This window comes from Nycticebus coucang, chromosome 19, assembly GCF_027406575.1.
Source record: "Nycticebus coucang isolate mNycCou1 chromosome 19, mNycCou1.pri, whole genome shotgun sequence".
NCBI classification, from domain to species: Eukaryota; Metazoa; Chordata; class Mammalia; order Primates; family Lorisidae; genus Nycticebus; species Nycticebus coucang.
In genome coordinates, this window is record NC_069798.1 from 45,154,460 (window position 1) to 45,176,095 (window position 21,636).

At 38.9% G+C, this 21,636-nt stretch overlaps 1 protein-coding gene across 2 annotated transcripts in view; it reads right to left on the bottom strand.

Annotated features, from left to right (window-relative positions):
• DYM (dymeclin) overlaps positions 1 to 21,636 on the bottom strand; it is a 449,579-nt gene that overhangs the window by 247,671 nt on the left and 180,272 nt on the right. For both annotated transcript variants that reach the window (XM_053571937.1, XM_053571938.1), the window contains exons 11-12: positions 20,302 to 20,427; positions 391 to 504 (exon numbers count right to left, since the gene is read on the bottom strand). In XM_053571937.1, the coding sequence (XP_053427912.1) occupies positions 391 to 504; positions 20,302 to 20,427 (240 nt within the window). The remainder of the gene's footprint in view (positions 1 to 390; positions 505 to 20,301; positions 20,428 to 21,636) is intronic.

A 21,636-nucleotide genomic window follows, 5' to 3' on the forward strand; every position in this document is an offset into this window, starting at 1 on the left:
ATATGGGACCAGCACCCTACTCACTGAGTATTGGCTCTCTTCTACTTTTCTTTCGCATTTGAATTTGTATTTCCCTGTGCTCTTACCTCGTTATACTTTGTTGTGTGCTGCTTTTAAAAGGCAAATCACTGTTACCAGGCCAGCAAAGATATACAGTAACTTTTACCTGAATGTGCCACATTGCTTGTTTTCTATTTCATATAAAGTAATTCTGATCATACAATCCCTTAAGTATCAAGAAACAGATACTCTGTTACTAGGATCATGAAATACAGTGATTATATGCTCATCTGTATTTTTTCACTGCATTTCATGAGAATTTTAGCACTCTAAAAATTGCTTCAAACTACAGTATGTAAAAAGATAGAAAAGCAGCCATGGAACACTTACTCTCGTCCTCGTCATGTTGTACTGGATGGTTCTTATTACGACCAGTATCAGAAGACTCCCCAAGGAAATTTCAGTTAAAACTCGTTCTGAGTACCAAGTAATATTTTTTAATATCTGCAATGGGGAAGAAAAGTTGAAGGAAAAGTGATTGCTTTAAAAATAAAAAAGAATTGCTCCATGTCCATAATTTGTGATAAGCCAGGGCTTTGCTCCCAAGGTGACTTTTAAGCAGTCAGAGAGGGGCAAAGAGTGAGAATGAGCCTGGATCTCCCACCAGAGATGCACCATGTCCTGTTACGGCTTGAGTGGCAGAGCAAACAGCGCTGGTGCACACCTGCAGGCCTAAGTAAGCAAGGATGGTTTTCCAAATTAAGGTGAAACATTTCCACAGCAGATCTGTAACATGAGCATCAGAAAGAGGGAGGGAGAAAGACTCAGACAGACAGACAAACGGACACAAAAGTTGGGCAGCCAAATCTGAGCTGCCACAAAGGAGGTAAAATACAAAGAAAAATAAAACAACCAGCAGGTTCAGTTGAACACTAAAAGCCCCTCATGTTCCCTTCCATTAAGATCACTCCTGTGTTCCTTCTCCTTGACTTCAAGAGAGTCAATGTACCATATTCTTCTCTATCCATGCACAAAAAGGGAAGAGAGTTCTGGGTTAATTCTTTCCGGGGTGAGGGGCATATATAGGTGATTTATTTGGAATGTAACACAGGAAGCAGGATTGAGGGACTAGGGAGTGTAAGACAGGAAAGGAGGAAAAGCCTCTGCAAACATGTGCTATCAAGGTTACTACCATGAACAAGGTGGAAGCATTCCATAAAATTGTCTACCAAAGGGCCAGAAGCTGAGGCACTTATCCACTAGCCTCTGGCGCTCATGGGTGAGCGCTGTTCCCTAAGTATTTTCCTTTACTTTGCTGTATTTGCATGGGAACCTAGCAGGCTCGTAGGACTTCAGAGAAGACCCTGAGGTGAAGGCAGAAAGGAGAGGATGGGAGGCTGTCAGGAGGAGCCTCAACTTGCATGGAATGTTCACTGTAGCAGCTGGTGAAATCAGAAGTAGGTCAAGGGGATGACACCAAAAGCATCTGGAATGCACAGCTTCTCCATTCCGTGACCTCTTCCCAATGATTCCATCCCCCATCCTACCTAAACTACTCTCTCCCTTGATTAGAGCTTAGCCCTTCTCATTACCAATAACTGCCACCAAATAGCCTAAGCTTCATTTCACCCTCCAACCACCACTTCCCAGCTTTCCTGCTATGTCTTTCTTGCTGGACTCCAAGAGTCCTTAGTACAGTACTTCTGTCCTACCATCTTTTCACTGTTCTTCACCCTCCTGATTCAGCTTAAATTCAGTGATCATTCATCATACCCATTCCCTTGCAAATATGCTCAACTCTCTCTACCATTCTCTTGCAGGAGAACCCCAACCACGGGTTACAGCCTATTTTACACCTAATTAGCACATGCACCTTAAGGCTGAATATGAATGTGGCTTTAGAATCAAACAGATCCTGCTGTTTATGAGCAGTGAGACCTTGGGCACATCACCCAACCCTGCTGAATCTTGGTTTCCTTAGCTATGCTGAATCATCTTAATTAAAATTTGAGACAACCAGTCTCATGCTGGCACTTAGGGCTGCCTAGGAATCAAATATTTTCTTAATCCCTTCACTTTTCCACCATCACGGAGAACAATTTCCTATCTTTCCCCTTTCTCCTTTCTTTATAAACCTCAAAACATCCTCACTATCAGCTGATGACCTGACATCCAACTTCCGCCAGAGAAAAGCAGCACTCGGAAGAGAAGAGGCCGCCTACTGCCTCGTGCCTGTCCACCAGGTGTGGCTGCCCATGGCCCTAGCCAAGGTGAACCTCTCCCTGTTTGTGCCCTAAGTGCCATCCTCTGTCCTTATCAAGAACGTGGTTCTGGCAAATTTTCCACCTATTTTCTGCATCATTGGTTTTTTTTTTTTTTCCTTCAAAATAATAGCTCATATCTATTAGCCACCTCTGTGTCCTCTTTTTCTCAATGTGATGTTTAAATGTCTCCACAGGAGGGATTAAATTCCAGCATCAAACGTATTAATCTAGGTAAAGTACATAAAACTGGGCCTGAAAAACAGCATTGTAAGTCTCAGTTCTTATTATTACATTTATTGAGTGCTTACATGTATAATACATTATACTACATTATGTTTTGCACATATTACCATATTTAATCCTTACAGTAACTGTAATGCAGATGCTGTTTTAATTTTTTGTTTTTGTTTTGGAGTCTCACTTTGTTGACTTGGGTAGAGTACCATGGCATCACAGCTTACAGCAACCTCAAACTCCTGGGCTCAGGCGATTCTCTTGTCTCGGCCTCCCAAGAGGTCCCTACTTGGGACTACAGGCACCCGCTGCAATGCCCGGCTACGAAGTTAAGACTCAGCAGGGTCAAGTAATGCACCCAATGTCTCACAGCCTCTTAAGTGCCAGATCTGTTTGGCCCTATTTTGTTCTAAAGCACATACTCTTAAGCATTATACAAGGGATTCTTAGCCATTAGTGCACAAAAAATCACCAGGGACACTTGGGAAAAGGCAGATTTGGGACCTAACCCTTGTCCTATAAAATCAGAATCTTCAGAGAGTGGAGCCTGGAAATCGGCTTTTTAAAAATACTCACCCAAGGTTATTTTGATGTATGTGATCAACTATGTTTAAGAAACTCCTTTATATATGTATATCCTTTACTCCATCAGCAGAAAACAAATGAGAAAAATAAAGCAAATTGTTAACAGCAGATATTTTAGGAGGTAGGAGAAAGAAGCACTGAGGAAAATTAAATTTGTGATTTCAAAGACCAGATTGAGAAGTATCTGGGAAAAGTGGAGCTCTAATATCCAGAAGGAACAGACTACATGAAAAACATAAAAATTCGTCATGAGAAAATTCCTAAGGGGGAACAACATTTAACATTCCAAGCAGAAATAACTGAAAAACAACCAAACGATTCTGGTAAGATTTATGAATTCACAGTATATGAGGAAATTCTATTTGCTTCCAGACAGCAGAAACACGTTATCACCAAAGGGAAGATAAGCAGACTAACATTAGAGCTCTCACCTTGAACACTACATGTATGAAGGAAAACAGAACGTTATCTACAGGTCTTTGAGGGACTAGATTGTAATTCTAGAATGCTACACCTATAGAAATAATCACACTTGTGGAAAAATAAACATGTAGGTAATCCAAAACACACCATGAACCATTCATGCACCATTTCTGGGGAAAAAAACAACTACTACACACAGAATTCCAGAGGGGAATATGGGCTACAAACAACAGCAAAAAACAGGGCTAATCCATGAAATCAGGAAAATTTAAGTCTAAATAATATATGGTTGCAACTTCATTCTTCGATAAAATAGATGTTTCTCACAAGTCTGACAAAAAAATTACAGACAATGGTAGAAATCAAAAGGGAGTGTAGAAACAGATAAAGAAGAATCTAACTTCATGTCAATATATTTTAAGGTGCAAGCATACACAGGGATCTTCCCTACACAGATTTTTACCAAGTTCAGCTCTTTGGCAGGCCCCATGCCACCAGCAGCCACATGACAAATAATCCCCCCTGATCTGTCCTGCAACCTCTGCTCCGGCTGACATATAACAAACACCCACTACGTGGTGGGTGAATATTGCTTGTAAAATGATCAGTAAAAAAATGAACAATTAAGCAGAAAAATAACCTGCATGTAAAATAACAGTAGCTGAAAAAATTCAAAGCACTGATTTTTGCCAGCTGAATTTTTATAGTAAGTGAGGTGTTCAATACTTTTGATGCATTCTCTAAGGCAGTAGTCCTCAATGTGTGATCCTGGGATAAAGAGAGGTTCCTGAGACCTTTTTGGAGAATTTTCGAAGTCAAAACTATTTTCATAATACTAAGACATTATTTTCTACTCTCATTCTCTCACAAGTGGAACTTTCCACAGGCAACATGTCTTGAAAGACCAACAAATTAAATACAGAAGCAGACATGAGAATCTATTTCTCTTCTATTAAGGCAATTCATTTGCAAAAATATGCCCAAAACACCACTCTTCTCACTAAATTATTGTTTGTGGAAAATAGTGATTTCTGGAAAAAATGTTATCGATGCCAACATGTAATGGGGATTTAATTATTATTTTATAATGACTTACATAAATATTTTTGAAACAGACCAGTTTTAATTTCTAATGTAGCAAATATACAGAACTATCACCCACATAAAACAGTTCTACAGTGTCCTCAATAAGTACTTTGAAAAGCCCAAGTGCCCATCGATCCACAAATGGATTAATAAACTGTGGTATATGTACACCATGGAATATTATGCAGCCTTAAAGAAAGATGGAGACTTTACCTCTTTCATGTTTACATGGATGGAGCTGGAACATATTCTTCTTAGTAAAGTATCTCAAGAATGGAAGAAAAAGTATCTAATGTACTCAGCCCTACTATGAAACTAATTTTTGGCTTTCATATGAAAGCTATAACCCAGTTATAACCTAAGAATATGGGGAATGCGGAGTGGGGGGTGAGGAGGGAGGATTGGCAGAGGGAGGGTGATAAGCATGATTACACCTGCGGTGCATCTTACATGGGTACATGTGAAACTTAGTAAATGTAGAATATGATTGTCTTAACATAATAACTAAGAAAATGCCAGGAAGGCTATGTTAACCAGTGTGATCAAAGTGTGTCAAAGTGTTTATAAAACCAATGTACGGTGCCCCATGATCGCATTAATATACACAGCTATGATTTAATATTAATAAAAAAAATAAAAAAATAAGTACTTTGAAGGTGACCATAGTGATATTCAGCCATAAGGTTTGTGGCACTTTGTCTGGGATGAGACTGCAAACTTAAGTGGCAGCCCCTTGTGACAACAGCTCTGACAGCCATTCCAGAAAGAGTTCCAAAATTGCTTTGAAGGGGGAGTAGAGGCTGGCATCATTGCACAGCTTCCTCTCGGGACCACCTTGAAGGTGACTGTAAAGATACTCAGCAATGAGGTGTGTAGCTCTTTTTCTAGGATGAGTTTGTGAACTTCATTCTCTGACCTTGTATACTGTTTCTCCCTTCTTGGCTCCTTTATTTAGAAATAAATTATCCCAAGCTCTCTATATTTGGAATGGAGGTCATTAGTTCTTAATGTCTCCGTGTATAATGTCAATTATACAACTGGATGGAGAAAGTGTTTTGAATAAAAGCGTCATTTAATGTTCAACAAATAGTTAATGAGTATCCATATGGTATACTTACAATTTTACTATGCAAATCAGAAATCCAATTTAGCATTTACATAAAGGTTTGTCTTTTCTCCCTCTGAAAAATACATTATACATAAATTCTGGGTGATGTTTTAAGAAAAATTATAAATAATCCATTACAAAGCTCACAAAGCTTCCCATGGGACAGTAACATGTAATAGGCAGCATAAAGAAAATTTCCTTGGTAAACTAGCTGTAGTCTTTGACCTATTTATTTGGTTCTAATGAAGACAATTGCTCATTTTTCACATTCAGTGTTCACATGGTTTAATAGCTGTGGAATATTACCTTGCTTATCCATTATGTATATATATTTTTATCACTTTATGCTAATATAATTAAAACAGTATTTAGAAGGAAACCTGTCAAGATCTAAAAATGCCCAACACAGTGAGACCCACCTCCAAATAAATAAATAAATAAGCTAGCTGGGCATGGTGGTGTGTGCCTATAGTCCCAGCTACTTGGGAGGCTGACACCAGAAAGATCACGTGTGTCCCAAAGAGCAAGATTATAATCAGCCATAGCTCAGGCCACTGCACTCCACCCAAAGTAACAAAGAGAGAAGATTTCCAAACAAAAAACCCAAAACATACATGAGAACCATTTGTAGCTCTAGGTCATACTTTTTGGTTTTGCTGTCCCATATGATTTGCTTCTATTGTTATCCTATTCCATATGTTACGTCGTATATATGCTAGAGTACTATACAGTAATATACTATGTAGTACCAACACTTTTAAAATTTAAATATGCATAGGAAAGTACAACAATTGACATCCATACTCCCACAATTCATATAAACAACTGCTAACATTTTATTTTTTAAGATATAAATCTCATTTATTCCCCCACAGAGGGACAACTACTGAACTGGGTTTAGTATATATCTTTCAAGTCCATTTCAATTATTTTACCTCCATGTACACATATACATATATACACACACACACATATATACATATATAACAAAAAACAAGCAACACTTTGTGTGTTTTCTAGCATACATAAATAGTATCATACATAATGTATTAGGAAGAATAGTATCCCCCAAATTTATCTCATCTAAAACCTGTGAATGTGACCATGGATACAGGGTCTTCGCAAATGGAATCAAGTTAAGATGTGAAGATGTGATTGATCTAGATTAAAATGGACTGTAAATCCAATGACTGGTAACCTTATAAGAACAGGAAGAGAGACACAGAGACAGACAGACACCTATGTCACAAAAGGCCATGTGATGGCAGATGCACAGATTGGAGCGATATACTCAGCACCAAGAAACACCAAAGATTGCCAGCAACTGCCAGAAGCTAGGAAAAGAAAAGAAAGGATCTTCCACTAGAGCCTTCACAGAAAGCGAGGTCTTCCTGACACCTTGACCTTAGACTCCAGAACACAATAAATTTCTGTTGTTTGATGTCACCAGCTTGTGGTACTCAGTTACAGAACTTCATGGAAACTAACACACAAAGTTTCTGCATTTTATTTTTTTCACTCAACATGTTTGTGTAACCAGGGGGAGGCGGAGCATGATGGCGGACAGACGGATGTTTAGCCCAACTCTCCCTCATCATCAGGTGAGAGTGAGGGGGCTAAATCTTTTCTCGCGTAGAGTGTTGGTGTAGACAGGCAGCTAGGGGTGTGCAGCAAAATGGTGGATTTCTGGACTTGAACTGTAACCCGGAGCTGTGGAGTCTGCTAGAGAAATTTCAGTCCCAATGTGGAAGCGGTGCCAGCAGCCTGAGGCGGCAGGAACCAGCCCCTTCCCCCATGGAGGACTGCAGTTCCCAGTCCGTGGGGAAACTAGGTGTTTTGTGGAAAGTTTGGTAAAGTGTGGACTCCTGAGCAGAATTTGGCGACCAGAAAGAGGTGCCTTTCGGGTGGCAGGGGGGGCAGGCTGATAGAAAATTAAGAGGAAAGGATCCCGCCTAGGAAACGAACACATTTTTAAAATGTCAGAAGTGGCGACTGCCACACGCATTATTTTCCCAGAACAGCAGGTGTGAATGAATGGACTCGATCATTCCTGGCAAGGAATACTGGTGTAGACTGGCAGCGAACCGGCGGATTGCTGGACTCAAAAGTGTAATCCTGAGTCACGGAGACTGACGGAAAAGTCTCGGGGAGGGGCTAAAGCTGAGGGCGCCAGTCCCACTCAGCCCCTTCCCCACAGAAGACTGCAATGTCCAGTTCGTGGGGAAACTAGGAGCTGAGTGGAAAAGTTGGTGAGGCGTGGACTACTGTCCCAAATTTAGAGGTCAGACAGGGGTGCCATCTAGTCGAGATTAGGCAGACAGCCAGGAAACAGAAATATATTGAAACTTCAGAAATGGCAAATGCAATAGACACCTACTCCAACAGACCAGGTACAATGGTACCCATGTAAACTGTGAATCAGGTATAAGCCTGGGAACAACTTACGACACCACATGGTGTCCAGAAAGTATATTGCAATATAAAAATATTCCTACTAAAGTTCACCCCTACATTACACATATAGTCGTATTTATATGTGTGTGTGTGTATAGAATAATATTTTTGTGGTTGGTGCCTTTTTTTTTCTTCTCTTTTTTCATCCTTTTCTTGTAGGAGTTACTGTTAAATTTTTTTTAATACTATTTTTTTCCCCTCTCTTCCTCTTCTTCCCTTCTTACGGTTGATGAGAGTGCTTACATTAGATTTTTAGAGTTTTTTTTGTTTTTCTCTTAATTATTTTATGATTATCAACATTTTTCTTGCTGTTTTTTGTCTGTATGTTTATTTGTTTCTGATTGTCCGTGCATCTGTGTGCTTGTGTGTCTACTAGCTTTTTTGTCTGTTTATTTGCTCATTTGGTTTCAACGTGTTTTGTGTTTTGCTAAATCCTCGGGTTTACTACTTTCCTTGACTCCAATTTTCACATTGAACAAGAACAAGGGGCAATGGGGATAATGGCTGCCTCTGGAGCCAGCTTTCAACAGAATCTCCAGTCCAGAGGGAGAGATAATGACCAGAAAGAACCCAACAAAGCCGAAGGACGGGAGCTGAGCTGGGAGAAGAGATAGATAATTGCACATCTTCCCTGCCAAGGCAAGCTTCGACACCAAATTTCAGGTACAGATCTCATCCCAAAGAGGAGGTGTGTCTGTCCCCTCCCCTAAGAGAGTTGCTTGCTTGCTGTGAGATCCCTACTAGTGAGCAATGAACTAAGGTTCTCAACATCACCCTGATCCCCAAACCAGGAAAAGACCCAACAAGAAAAGAAAATTATACACCAATATCACTAATGAATATAGATGCAAAAATATTCAACAAGATCCTAACAAACAGAATCCAGCAACACATCAAACAAATTATACACCATGACCAAGTAGGTTATATCCCAGGGTCTCGAGGCTGGTTCAATATACGAAAATCTATAAATGTAATTCAGCACATAAACAAATTAAAAAACAAAGACCATATGATTTCTCAATCGATGCAGAAAAAGCTTTTGATAATATCCAGCATCCCTTCATGATCAGAAAACTGAAGAAAATTGGTCTAGAAGGGACTTTTCTTAAACTGATAGAGGCCATCTACAGTAAACCCACAGCCAGTATCATATTGAATGGAGTTAAACTGGAATCATTTCCACTCAGATCAGGAACCAGACAAGGCTGCCCACTGTCTCCATTGCTTTTCAACATTGTAATGGAAGTTTTAGCCACCGCAATTAGGGAAGAAAAGGCGATCAAGGGTATCCATATAGGGTCAGAAGGGATCAAACTTTCGCTCTTTGCAGATGATATGATTGTGTATCTGGAAAACACTAGGGACTCTACTACAAAACTCCTAGAAGTGATCAAGGAATACAGCAGCGTCTCAGGTTACAAAATCAACATCCATAAATCGGTAGTCTTTATATACACCAACAACAGTCAAGTTGAAAAAAGAGTTAAGGACTCTATCCCATTCACAGTAATGCCAAAGAAGATGAAATATTTGGGAGTTTATCTAACAAAGGACGTGAAAGATCTCTATAAAGAGAACTATGAAACTCTAAGAAAAGAAATAGCTGAAAATGTTAACAAATGGAAAAGCATACCATGCTCATGGCTGGGAAGAATCAACATTATTAAAATGTCCATACTACCCAAAGCAATATATAATTTCAATGCACTCCCTATTAAAGCTCCACTGTCATACTTTAAAGATCTTGAAAAAACAATACTTCGTTTTATATGGAATCAGAAAAAACCTCGAATAGCCAAGACATTACTTAGAAATAAAAACAAAACAGGAGGAATCACACTACCAGACCTCAGACTTTACTACAAAACGACAGTGATCAAAACAGCATGGTATTGGCACAAAAACAGAGAAGTAGATATATGGAACAGAATAGAGAACCAAGAGATGAATCCAGCTACTTACTGTTATTTGATCTTTGACAAGCCAATTAAATTCAGTGGGGAAAAGATTCTCTATTTAACAAATGGTGCTGGGTGAACTGGCTGGCAACCTGCAGAAGACCGAAATTGGACCCACACCTTTCACCATTAACTAAGATAGACTCTCACTGGATTAAAGATTTAAACTTAAGACATGAAACTATAAAAATACTAGAGGAGAGTGCAGGGAAAACCCTTGAAGAAATCGGTCTGGGCGAGTATTTTATGAGGAGGACCCCCCAGGCAATTGAAGCAGCTTCAAAAATACACTACTGGGACTTGATCAAACTAAAAAGCTTCTGCACAGCCAAGAACACAGTAAGTAAAGCAAGCAAACAGCCCTCGAATGGGAGAAGATATTTGCAGGTTATATCTACGACAAAGGTTTAATAACCAGAATCCACAGAGAACTCAAACACATTAGCAAGAAAAAAACAAGGGATCCCATCACAGGCTGGGCAAGGGATTTGAAGAGAAACTTCTCTGAAGAAGATAGGCGCACGGCCTTCAGACATATGAAAAAATGCTCATCATCTTTAATCATCAGAGAAATGCAAATCAAAACTACTTTGAGATATCATCTAACTCCAGTGAGACTAGCCTATATCACAAAATCTCAAGACCAGAGATGTTGGTGTGGATGTGGAGAAAAGGGAACACTTCTGCACTGCTGGTGGGAATGCAAATTAATACATTCCTTTTGGAAAGATATATGGAGAATACTCAGAGATCTAAAAATAGATCTGCCATTCAATCCTATAATTCCTCTGCTGGGCATATACCCAGAAGACCAAAATCTTAACAAAGATATTTGTACCAGAATGTTTATTGCAGCCCAATTCATAATTGCTAAGTCATGGAAAAAGCCCAAGTGCCCATCGATCCATGAATGGATTAATAAATTATGATATATGTACACCATGGAATATTATGCAGCCTTAAAGAAAGATGGAGACTTTACCTCTTCCATGTTTACATGGATGGAGCTGGAACATCTTCTTCTTAGTAAAGTATCTCAAGAATAGAAGAAAAAGTACCCAATGTACTCAGCCCTACTATGAAACTAATTTGGGGCTTTCACATGAAAGCTATAACCCAGTTACAACCTAACAATAGGGGGAAGTGGGAAAGGGAGGGGAGGGAGGGGGGTAGTGGGTAAAGAGAGGAGGATTGGTGGGATTATACCTGCAGTGCATCTTACAGGGGTATTTGCGAAACTTGGTAAATGTAGAATGTAAATGTCTTGGCACAGTAACTGAGATAATGCCAGGAAGGCTATGTTAACCATTGTGATGAAAATGTGTCAAATGTCCTATGAAGCGAGTGTATGATGCCCCATGATCATATCAATGTACACAGCTATGATTTAATAAAAAAAAAAAAAAAAAAGAACTAAGGTTCTCTTCCCTCACCCGACCGAAGAGAACTGCTGGAAGCTGGGACTCCTTCTCCAGGGAGCCCCTCCTGTAAGCCCAGAAATTCCCTTGTCTGGCAGGAAGTTCAAACAAATACTTTCCTTGCCACCTTAAACTTCCAGTCTACCCTTCCCCCAGGCCTGGTGGTCTAGAAGTCCAACCCCTGCAGAGACCAGAATGTGTGCACTTCTTAGCTAGGACTGGACATTGCATAGATGGAGGCAGTGCAACTGTGCTGTGTCTGTGAATCTAGTAACAGTACAGAAAGATATAGAGGGAAAAGTGACTGACATGGCCCTGAGAAAGTGTATCTCAGCCGTGGGCGGAAGCTTGGATCTCTGCACTATGGGTGGGGACTCGGGAACTGCTGAAGTGCACAAACCCAAGTGGAGACACTTCCCACCTAATATCAGCATTAATAGAGTGATCCTGCTGGCATCTAATTTTGGAGAGTCATCTCCCCAACTTTGTGGTTTGCCAGAGGGAATCATATCTCACCCTACAGGGACACCAGAGCTGCAGAATAGCAGCAACAAAGGTGCAGTGGCTGAGGGAGAAATTCTTTTACTGTCTGGATATCCTCAGGTTTAGACTGAGCTCAGGTGGAACTTTCTTCAGCTGCCATTGACCACCTGAGGCAGGCAGGCTTCAGCTTCCCCTGCTGGATGGTGGCAGAGTGTGGTAACCACGGGGAGAAGGCATTGACTTTACTTTGACTTTGGCAGGCACATAGCCCTGGCACATTTGCTTATTGGACAGAACTGGGCCACAGAGACTGGGTTAACAGAGACTGCCGGCGGGGCTAACAGAGACTGGGCTGACCAGAGTCCAGTGGTGAAGGGTGAGCAAGGTGGGAAAAGAGGCATCAACCCCCATGCTCCAAACCTTCTACTGGACAGGCCTTTGTGACTCCTCGGAGCACCAGAGGGGCTCAAACCACACTTGAATTACGAGTAGACTCCTAATAGCTAGTTGCTGGAGATGTTTTGAACTTGCCAGCTAGAGAGTGGGTGCTGTTTGGGACAACTGGTTTGGAACTCTTGAACTAGACAAATCATCCAAGGACACACAAAGGTGGTACCCAGATTTTGTTGTAGTGGGAAGGTTTTATTTTCTCTTCTAGGTACTACCTGTGGGGGGTGGGATGTCCTAGTTGCTTGTATTTCTCCAAAACTGAGACTGCAACCCAGAGTCATTGATTCATTAAGATTGGACAGAGATGAGCTGAATACAAGACAGAGCCACCTACCCCCACTACACCAAGCAGGCCTTTAGAGTCACAGACTGTAGTACTATACAGGTGCTTTGCAAAACTGTAGAGGAAAAGCTGAAGTCTCCAGACCCAGTTCCTTGGTGAAGGGCTGGTCAACCACAACCCCAGAAGTCTCCAATCCAATTTCACCTTACCTGCTTATCTAGCTAAACACTGAAAAACAATCATGGGGTGGAATCAGCGGAAAAACTCTGGCAACATGAATAATCAGAACAGTTTAACTCCCCCAAGGAGTCCCTTCAGAGTGAAGGGATAGTCATCTATATACCAATCAAACTAGAGGATCCCATCCATAAACAGATGGCTGAGACATCAGAAATAGAATTTAGAATTTGGATGGCAAATAAGACCAACAGAATGGAAGTAAAGGTGGAGGCAGAAATTCTAGGAATAATTCAAAAAATGTATCAAGAATTCAATGAATTCAAAGACAAAATCACCAAAGATATAGACACATTAAGAAAAGAAGTTGCAGTCTTCCAAGATATGAGAAATACAGTAGAATCCCTCTGTAACACAATGGAGCAGGCAGAAGAAAGGATTTCCAACATCGAAGAAAAAGCTTTTGAATGCTCCAAAACGCTCAAAGAGGAACAGAAATGGAGAGCAAAAACAGATCACTCTCAGAGAGCTCTGGGATAATTCGAAGAAAACCAATATTCGCCTTATAGGGATCCCTGAAGGTGACGAAGTAGCTTTGCAAGGCACAGAGGCTCTTCTTCATGAGATTATGAAAGAGAACTTTCCAGACATGCCAAGAGATTCCGAAATTCAGATAGCAGACAGGTTCAGAACCCCAGGACGACTCAACCTGAATAAGACATACCCCAGGCACATCATAATTAACTTCACTAAAGTAATATGAAGGAGAAAATTCTGAAAGCAGCCAGATGTAAAAAAAAAAACCATAACCTACAAGAGGAAGAATATTAGAATGACTGCAGCTCTCTCTGCTGAAACCTTTCAAGCTAGAAGAGGGTGGTCATTGACTTTTAATCTCCTAAAACAAAATAACTTTCAACCCAGGATCCTGTATCCAGCTAAACTGAGTTTCATTATGATGGAAAAACTAAATACTTTAATGACATTCACATGTTGAAGAAATTTTCCATAACTAAACCAGCTCTCCAGGATATTGTCAGATCTATCATACATAATGACCAGCGCAATCCTCCACCACAAAAGTAAACTCATTCTGAAACTTTTGATCAAATTCCCACTTCCACAGCAGCAAAAGTATTAAAAATGTCCACTGGTCTTTCAAAAAACTCAATACCCAAAATTCTACCAGGTCTATCAACAGCCTCAATTAATGTGAATGGCTTACACTGTCCTCTAAAAAGGTATAGGCTGGCGGACTGGATACAAAAACTCAGGCCAGATATTTGCTACATACAAGATATAGACTCAGGGTGAAGGCATGGTCATCTATAATCCAGGCAAATGGAAAGCAGAAAAAAGCAGGTGTTGCAATTTTATTTGCAGATACAATAGGCTTTAAACCAACAAAGGTAAGGAAGGATACGGATGGTCACTTCATATTTGTTAAGGACAATACTCAATATGATGAGATTTCATTATTAATATTTATGTACCCAACCAAAATGCACCTCAAATTATAAGAGAAACTCTAACAGACATGAGCAACTTGATTTCCTCCAGCTCCATAGTAATCAGAGATTTCAACACCCCTTTAAGCAGTGTTGGATAGACCCTACAATAAGAAGCTAAGCAAAGAAATTTTAGATTTAAACCTAACCATTCAACATTTGGATTTAACAGACATCTACAGAACATTTCATCCTAACAAAACTGAATACACGTTCTTCTCATCAGCCCATGAAACATACTCCAAAATTGTTCACATCTTTGGTCACATATCTAACATCAGCAAATTTAAAAGAATAGAAATTTTTCCTTGCATCTTCTCAGACCATCATTGAATAAAAGTAAGAAGTTCAACAACATACCTGTTGAACTCAGTAACAACAGGAATCCGCATATTCACACAAAAGCATGGAAGCTAAATAACCTTATGCTGAATGATAGCTGGGTCATAGTCAAGATTAAGAAGACAATTACCAAATTTTTGGAACAAAACAATAATGAAGACACAAATTATCAGAACCTCTGGGATACTGCAAAGGTAGTCCTAAGAAGGAAATTTATAGCACTGCAAGCCTTCCGCAAGAGAAAGGAAAGAGAGGAAGTTAACAACTTAATGGGACATCTCAAGCAACTGGAAAAAGAAGAACACTCCAATTCCAAACCCAGTAGAAGAAAAGAAATAACCAAAATTAGAGCAGAATTAAATGAAATTGAAAACAAAAGACTTATACAACAGATCAATAAATCAAAAAGTTGTTTTGTTGAAAAGGTCAATAAAATAGACAAACCTTTGGCTAACCTAACCAGGAAAAAAAAAAAAGAGTAAAATCTCTAATTTCATCAATCAGAAATGGTAAAGACGAAATAACAACAGACTCCTCAGAAATTCAAAAAATCCTTAAGGAATATTACAAGAAAATTTATTCTCAGAAATATGAAAATCTGAAGGAAACTGACCAATACTTGGAAGCATGCCACCTTCCAAGACTTAGCCAGAATCAAGTGGAAATGTTGAACAGGCCTATATTAAGTTCTGAAATAGCATCAACCACACAAAATCTCCCTAAAAAGAAGGGCCCAGGACCAGATGGCTTCACAACAGAATTCTACCAAATCTTTAAAGAGGAACTAGTACCTATATTACTCAACCTTTTCCAAAACATAGAAAAAGAAAAAATACTACCCAACACATTCTATGAAGCAAACATTACCTTGATCCCCAAACCAGGAAAAGACCCAACAAGAAAAGAAAATTATAGACCAATATCACTAATGAATATTGATGCAAAAATATCCAACAAGATCCTAGCAAACAGAATCCAGCAACACATCAAATTATACACCATGACAAAGTGGGTTTTATCCCAGGGTCTCAAGGCTGGTTCAATATACATAAATCTATAAATATAATTCAGCACATAAACAAATTAAAAAACAATGCCCACATGATTCTCTCAATTGACGCAGAAAAAGCTTTTGATAATATCCAGCATCCCTTCATGATCAGAACACTTAAGAAAATGGGTATACTCAGCCCTACTATGAAACTGATTTATGGCTTTCATATGAAGGCTATAACCCAGTTATAACCTAAGAATATGGGGAAGGGGAAGAGGGAGGGGAGGGACGTGAGGGAGGGGGGAGGATTGAGGGAGGGAGGGTGATTGGTGGGATTACACCTACGGTGCATCTTACAAGGGTACATGTGAAACATACTAAATGCAGAATATAAATGTCTTAACACAATAACTAAGAAAATGCCAGGAAAGCTATGTTAACCAGTGTGATCAAAATATGTCAAATGGTATATAACACAAGTGTATGGTGCCCCATGATGGCATTAATGTACACAGCTATGATTTAAAAAAAGAAAATGGGTATAGAAGGAACATTTCTTAAACTGATAGAGGCCATCTACAGCAAACCTACAGCCAATATCGTTTTCAACGGAGTTAAATTGTAATCATTTCCACTCAGATCACGAACCAGGCAAGGTTGCAGATTGTCTCCATTGCTCCTTAACATTGCAATTAGGGAATAAAAGGCAATCAAGGGTATCCATATAAGGTCAGAAGAGATCAAACTTTCCTTCTTCGCAGATGATATGGTTGTGTATCTGGAAAACACCAGGGATTCTACTACGAAACTCTTAGAAGTGATCAAGGAATACAGCAGCATCTCAGGTTACAAAATCACCACTCATAAATCGGTAGCCTTTATATATACCAACAATAGCCGAGCTGAAAAAACAGTCAAGGACTCTATTCCATTCACAGTAGTGCCAAAGAAGATGAAATACTTGTGAGTTTACCTGAGAAAGGACGTGAAAGATCTCTATAAAGAGAACTATGAAACTCGAAGAAAAGAAATGGCTGAAAATGTTAACAAATGGAAAAACATACTATGCTCACGGCTGGGAAAAATCAACATTGTCAAAATGTCCATACTACCCAAAGCAATATGCAATTTTAATGCAATCCCTATTAAAGCTCCATTGTCATACTTTAAAGATCTCAAAAAAATAATACATTGTTTTGTATGGAATCAGAAAAAATCTCAAATAGCCAAGACATTACTCAGAAATAAAAACAAAGCAGGAAGAATCATGCTACCAGACCTCAAACTATACTATAAATTGACAGTGATCAAAAGAGCATGGTACTGGCACAAAAACAGAGAGGTAGATGTATGGAACAGAATAGAGAACCAAGAGACGAACCCAGCTACTTACCGTTATTTGATCTTTGATAAACCAATTAAAAACATTCAGTGGGTAAAAAGATTCCCTATTTAACAAATGGTGGTATGTGAACTGGCTGGTGACCTGTTGAAGACTGAAACTGGACCCACACCTTTCACCTTTAACTAAGATAGACTCTCACTGGATTAAAGATTTAAACTTAAGACATGCAACTATAAAAATACTAGAAGAAAGTACAGGGAAAACTCTTGAAGGAATCGGCCTGAGTGAATATTTTATGAGGAGGACTCCTCCGGGCAATTGAAGCAGCATAAAAAATACAATACTGGGACCTGATCAAACTAAAAAGCTTTTACACAGCCCAGAACATAGTAAGTAAAGCAAGCAGACAGCTCTGAAAATGGGAGAATATATTTGCAGGTTATGTCTCTGACAAAAGTTTAATAACCAGAATTCACAGAGAACTCAAACCTATTAGCAAGAAAAGAACAAGTAATCCCATCTCAGGTAGGCAAGGGACTTGAAGAGAAACGTCTCTGAAGAAGATAGGCACACAGCCTACAGACACATGAGAAAATGCTCATCATCCTTAATCATCAGAGAAATGCAAATCAAAACTACTTTGAGGTATCATCTAACTCCAGTAAGATTAGCCCACATCACAAAATCCCCAAACCAGAGATGTTGGCGTGGATGTGGAGAAAAGGGAACACTTCTACACTGCTGGTGGGAAGGCAAACTAATATCTTTTGGAAAGATGTTTGGAGAATACTTAAGAGATCTAAAAATAGACCTGCCATTAGATCCTATAATTCCTCTACTAGGTATATATCCAGAAGACCAAAAATCACATTATTAACAAATATATTTGTACCAGAATGTTTATTGAAGCCAAATTCATAATTGCTAAGTGATGGAAGAAGCCCAAGTGCCTATCGACCCACAAATGGATCAATAAATTCTAGTACATGTACACCATGGAATATTATGCAGCCTTAAAGAAAGATGGAGTCTTTACCTCTTTCATGTTTACATGGATGGAGGTAGAAAATATTCTTCTCAGTAAAGTATCTCAAGAATGGAAGAAAAGTACCCAACGTACTCAGCCCTACTATGAAACTAATTTATAGCTTTCATATGAAAGCTATAACTGAATTATAGCCCAAGATGAAGGGGAAAGTGGAGAAGGAGGGGCGGAGGGAAGATGGGGGGAGGGAGGGCAATTGGTGGGACCACACCAACGGTGCATCTTAGAAGGGGACATGTGAAACTTACTAAATGCAGAATATAAATGTCTGAATACAATAACTAAGAAAATGCCAGGAAGGCTATGTTAACCAGTTTGATGAAAATACTTCAAATTGTATATAAAAGCAGCACATTGTACCCCATGATTGCATTAATGTACACAGCTATGATTTAATTTAAAAAAAAGTTTTTGTAACCCATCTATATTAATGCATATAAAAAGAATATTTACAAAGTATGCTGAAGTTTAATACTAGTCATTTTAAAAAATGGAATACTTCTAAATTAGTAAATAGCTGCTGCCTCAAGCCACTTTCAGCAAAGTACGATGGCCACACCTATTCTTATCAACGGATGTTAATGCCATACTAGTTCTATCATTCAAATATCACTGTTACATACAAGTCGACGTCATTCCTTATAACGGCTATAGAGTAGTATACAAGCAGGCTGCATTTTGAATCCATTCCTCTATTGATAAAAATTTAGGTTATTTCCAGTTATTTACCTATTAAAAACAATGTTACAATGTAGATCTTTACCTTTACTATCATGAATCTCACTACACAAAACTCAGTAACCAAGGATTACTTACTCAGACTGCCCTTACAATCTGAACCTTAAATAACTAAGTTTGCGAATCATTAAGATTTTGAAAGCAAAAGTGTCTGTACGTGACTTAAAAAGTACATCTGTAAGAGAGATGAAAAAGGTTGGACACTCCTCGACAGAGTAAGAGTCCCAGAGAAAGGCTCTGTGGAGCTGGGTATGGTATGTGAGCCCTGCCCACATGCACAACTTGCAGGTGACTTTGTAGGGCTTGTTCCCACAGATGAGCAGGTCAGCCAGGATCACCTAACACTCAACAAAGCTTGCAGCGTAGCCGACAACAAGCATCCAAGAAGAAAATCCAAGAAATATGTGTTTGAATATATTTTGAGGGGATTCTCAGTTCTGTTGAAGTATTGGAGTCTAAATTTATGATTGGCTCACAAGAAACAAGGCAACGATGCACTACAGAGACACTAAAATGTGTCTAAGAAAAGAAACAGAATCATGCCACACTACACAGTTGAGTGAAGAATAACAGCTAAGACAATTACAATAATATAAAAGCTGAGTTATCCAAAAACTGATGTAAGATGGAAAAAGGAAAAAGCCTACGTGCCGGCGAGTGCACAGAACACCACGTGGGAAGGCACAGGTGCGGGAAGGAGGGTAACGATGCATCGTCCCCCTGAAGACAGAACACTCAACATCCATACCTGGAAAATTAAGAAATAAGCATGTTTTAAACATGGACAAGGCTAAAAGTATTTGTCTTTGGAGAGTAGGAAAGAGTGGACATGGGTCTGCTATTTTTCTTTAAAACCTCACACTTGTATATAAGTTTTTAAACTATGTATGTGTGTACCTGTATTACTTGAATATAAAGCAATAGCCAAAGAGAAAGATAAAACCAGTCTGGGAACGAAACTCTCCAAGAGGATCAAAATTTTAAGACTTAAATTACCTTAGGGTCTTTAAAAATATATATACACAAATATAAAACATAACTTTTCAATCTTCTCCCTTTGTTCCTGAGTCCTTCTCTCGTCCTGTATGCAAGGGACAAACCTGTTGGACAACCTGTGCCATGTTAAAAAGTGGGAACAAAACGGTGGAGAAGAATGAACCCAGTAGCAGCAACAGCATTTGCATCAATTACTAAGGAACCGTTCTTAGAGTTTTTAACAGTGACTCGTGGGGGGAAAGCACCACTTCATAAATCTGAAGACAGACACACCCTCTCTAATCCAGGTTCTCACAGAAACAGCTACCAGGAAAAAGAAGAAGAAGAAACGCTAAGACTGCAATCAGTTTTGTGGAAGGACATGTCTATTCCCTACTCTAATTCTAGTCCAAGTAACAATGACTTACCACTTCATGAATAGATCTATTGAAGCCATCATCTTCGGTGAGAATCAACAATATGATAAGGGCCATATACACATGGTGTGAGTTTCTTTCTTCAACATGATATAGAATCTCAAGAATTGGTAAAACCTAGGGAATAAAAATTATAATTGACTATTTCAATACTTTACTGTAAGTCCAAATGTTTTCATTCTTTACACTATTATTTTGGATCCTTTGCTTTAATATCACAGTTATATTTTTTCTGTAAAAAAAAAAAATTATGCAAACTCTCTTTTTATTGAATAAACTTTCCGTATGTTTAGCTAAGACAGCAGGAGAGAAAACCATCACTAACTTTATGAAGGTCTCAGAATGTCTACCTAACATAAAGGTTGGATAGCAGATACTATCTAGGCTCGTGGTTTGTTTTGGAAAAAAGTCACATCACTTTCCCCCAACCTAACCAAAAAAGGAGGGGAGAACAGCTGCTCAGAAATGAACACTTTAATTTATGTGCTTAGCATCACTTGTGATTTCATACTGATAAAAAAATATATTTCAAATAAACATGTAATTAAACAGATTATTGCAACCCATGGTGCATGTTCTCAACATGTATGTCAAGATTTGCTCTTCAGTTTATCTGTCAAACATTTCATTTTAGATCCTGTTTACATACCAAACCAATAATAGCTTATTTTAGATCATCGCTTTGATACCTTCAATGTGTTCATTCTTTACTAAATTAAGTAAAATAACTATTATGTATGGGCAGCCTACCTACTATGTGTCATATCTTATGAAACTATCATGAACATAATTAACTGAAAGCTAGAAAAGAAGCAAAAATTCTATCACCTGTAACACAGGACACAAAAACAGGACACAAAAAATCGCACAGTGGGGCATACCATAGAGGCACATCTACCGTAGGCAACTTTAAAGTATGGTCCTGGGTGTTTTATTTTTTTACAAGTCATAGCTAAAACTTCTCCTAAATTATGAAGTTCAGGATATGAGCATTACTAAATTCTAGGAACTAAGTGTGCCACAGTTACCAAAATAATCACTGCTCTTTCTTCTTTGTACTCTTGCCTACGAAGGTACTTCTGACATTATGTCAAATATAATACACTGCATTTACACTCCACATTACCTTGATAACATGGTTAAATTTATAGGCATTTAATTCAACCTTTGTTCATTCTGATTCTTCAGTTTTCAATACACAGTCATGTGCCCTTTCAATGCACACTGAACCATAAGTACCACGGGAGTCTTACGAGATTGTAATACTGTACTCTTTATTCTACCTTTTCTAAGTTTAGATATATTAGATACACAAATGCTTAACCA